Source organism: Manacus vitellinus, unplaced genomic scaffold (assembly GCF_001715985.3).
Source record: "Manacus vitellinus isolate BGI_N305 unplaced genomic scaffold, ASM171598v3 scaffold_6_pilon, whole genome shotgun sequence".
Taxonomy (NCBI): Eukaryota; Metazoa; Chordata; class Aves; order Passeriformes; family Pipridae; genus Manacus; species Manacus vitellinus.
Genome location: NW_021940750.1, coordinates 27,166,993 through 27,168,461, shown reverse-complemented (window position 1 = coordinate 27,168,461; position 1,469 = coordinate 27,166,993). Strand labels below are relative to the sequence as shown.

Below are 1,469 nucleotides of genomic sequence, written 5' to 3'. Positions count from 1 at the left end.
GTGTTAGTCACATTGTGATTATATACACTGACGAGTTTGGGTTTACTGACTGTGACTTCTCAGGGAGAATTTAGGTTAGAGAACTTCAGGCATTGCTTCATCTATGTCAGTTCTAATTCTGTATTAGATTATAGGATTAACAAAACGAGAAAAAAAAATCATGTTGCATAGTATGGATTAAAAATAGCAGTGTTATCAGTTTGCAGGTGATTTTTTTTTTTTCAGCTCTGGTCTCACCTAAATTTTTGAGTAAGAAAGAAAACTTATGACATAATCCACCCCACAGGTGCCTTAGCACTTTTCTTAACGGCAGTTGCTGTGAACTTGGGATGCTGTTTAAGCATCTTGCAAAAATACTCTCTGATTACACACCTACCTCTCTTCCCACTAAAGTAATGAATTATTGTATTTAAAAGAAATAGAATTTTTCATTATGGATCCGATTAAAAGTGTGTTAACTCCTTAGAGGTCAGGTGTTCTGTGCTACCATTTAAATGAATGGAAATAAGAGGACTCAGTCTGTTCAAGCTTTGGAAAGAAACGAGGAAGTTTATCAGTATTGAAAGATTTTTAACTGACAACTGTTGCAAGGAAAGTTAAATTTATACATAAATCTCAAAATTAAGCTATTGTAGAAAAATTAATCACATTTATTAGTAACTATTCTATCAAAAAAAATCCTAATTTTAGTCTCTTCCCTCTGTTTTTCTTATTTCTACACAGGGAGTTGAAGCCTGGTGAAGAAGTGACATGGAGATAAGAGCTGCCGATGAAAATGAAGACATTTTTGTTTGATTCATCATCTTATCTCACATGTTGAAAGAACAGGATTATGATTTTTACCCTGAGAGCATACCACAGAAACGGACACCTGCATTTCCTCAGTGCTAGTTCAATTTCCAATGTTACTTTTTGAAGTTGATTTAATTACATGACTAATAGGTGTCCGGGAATTCCATTAGTCCATAAGTGTTGAGAACATTTTGTCCTGTACTCTGGAAGTGAGAAGGAAGAATTATGTAATAAAGAAAAACTATGCAAAAATAATTTATGCTGTTATTTATCTGTATGGTATGGAATCTGTGTATTGAAATGGATTTTATATGGCCAGCTGCTGTGCTGCCCGTGCCTGGCACCTTCCGTCAGCAGCGGTTCGTTCCCTAATTTATGAACTATTTGAAGTATTCCTTCAAAGGAATACTTCACATAGACCCAGAATGTGGTTGGCAGTTGCTTGGTTTTTTAACTGACAGGTTTTTAATGGACAAGTTTCTTTTCTGATTTCCTCTGTAGGCTTGTTTGGAACAGTGGCAAGTGGGTACTGCGGCTTTGAGACAGGAATGGGAAGGTGTGAGCGACGGGCGGCTGGTGAGCACAAGGAACCGGCGGCGCTGAGCCCTGGGACATAGTGGGAGCAGGCGTTCCCGGAGCAGCAGGGGATCGGGGTTCCCGGGGGCCCGGGGCGGTGT

At 38.7% G+C, this 1,469-nt stretch overlaps 1 protein-coding gene across 2 annotated transcripts in view; it reads left to right on the top strand.

Annotated features, from left to right (window-relative positions):
• Positions 1 to 1,047, top strand: part of NDUFB1 (NADH:ubiquinone oxidoreductase subunit B1) — a 2,296-nt gene extending 1,249 nt beyond the window's left edge. For both annotated transcript variants that reach the window (XM_018083034.2, XM_029964195.1), the window contains exon 3: positions 724 to 1,047. In XM_018083034.2, coding sequence (XP_017938523.1) covers positions 724 to 760 — 37 coding nt within the window. In that variant the 3' untranslated portion in view covers positions 761 to 1,047. The remainder of the gene's footprint in view (positions 1 to 723) is intronic.
• The last annotated feature ends 422 nt before the right edge of the window (positions 1,048 to 1,469 follow it).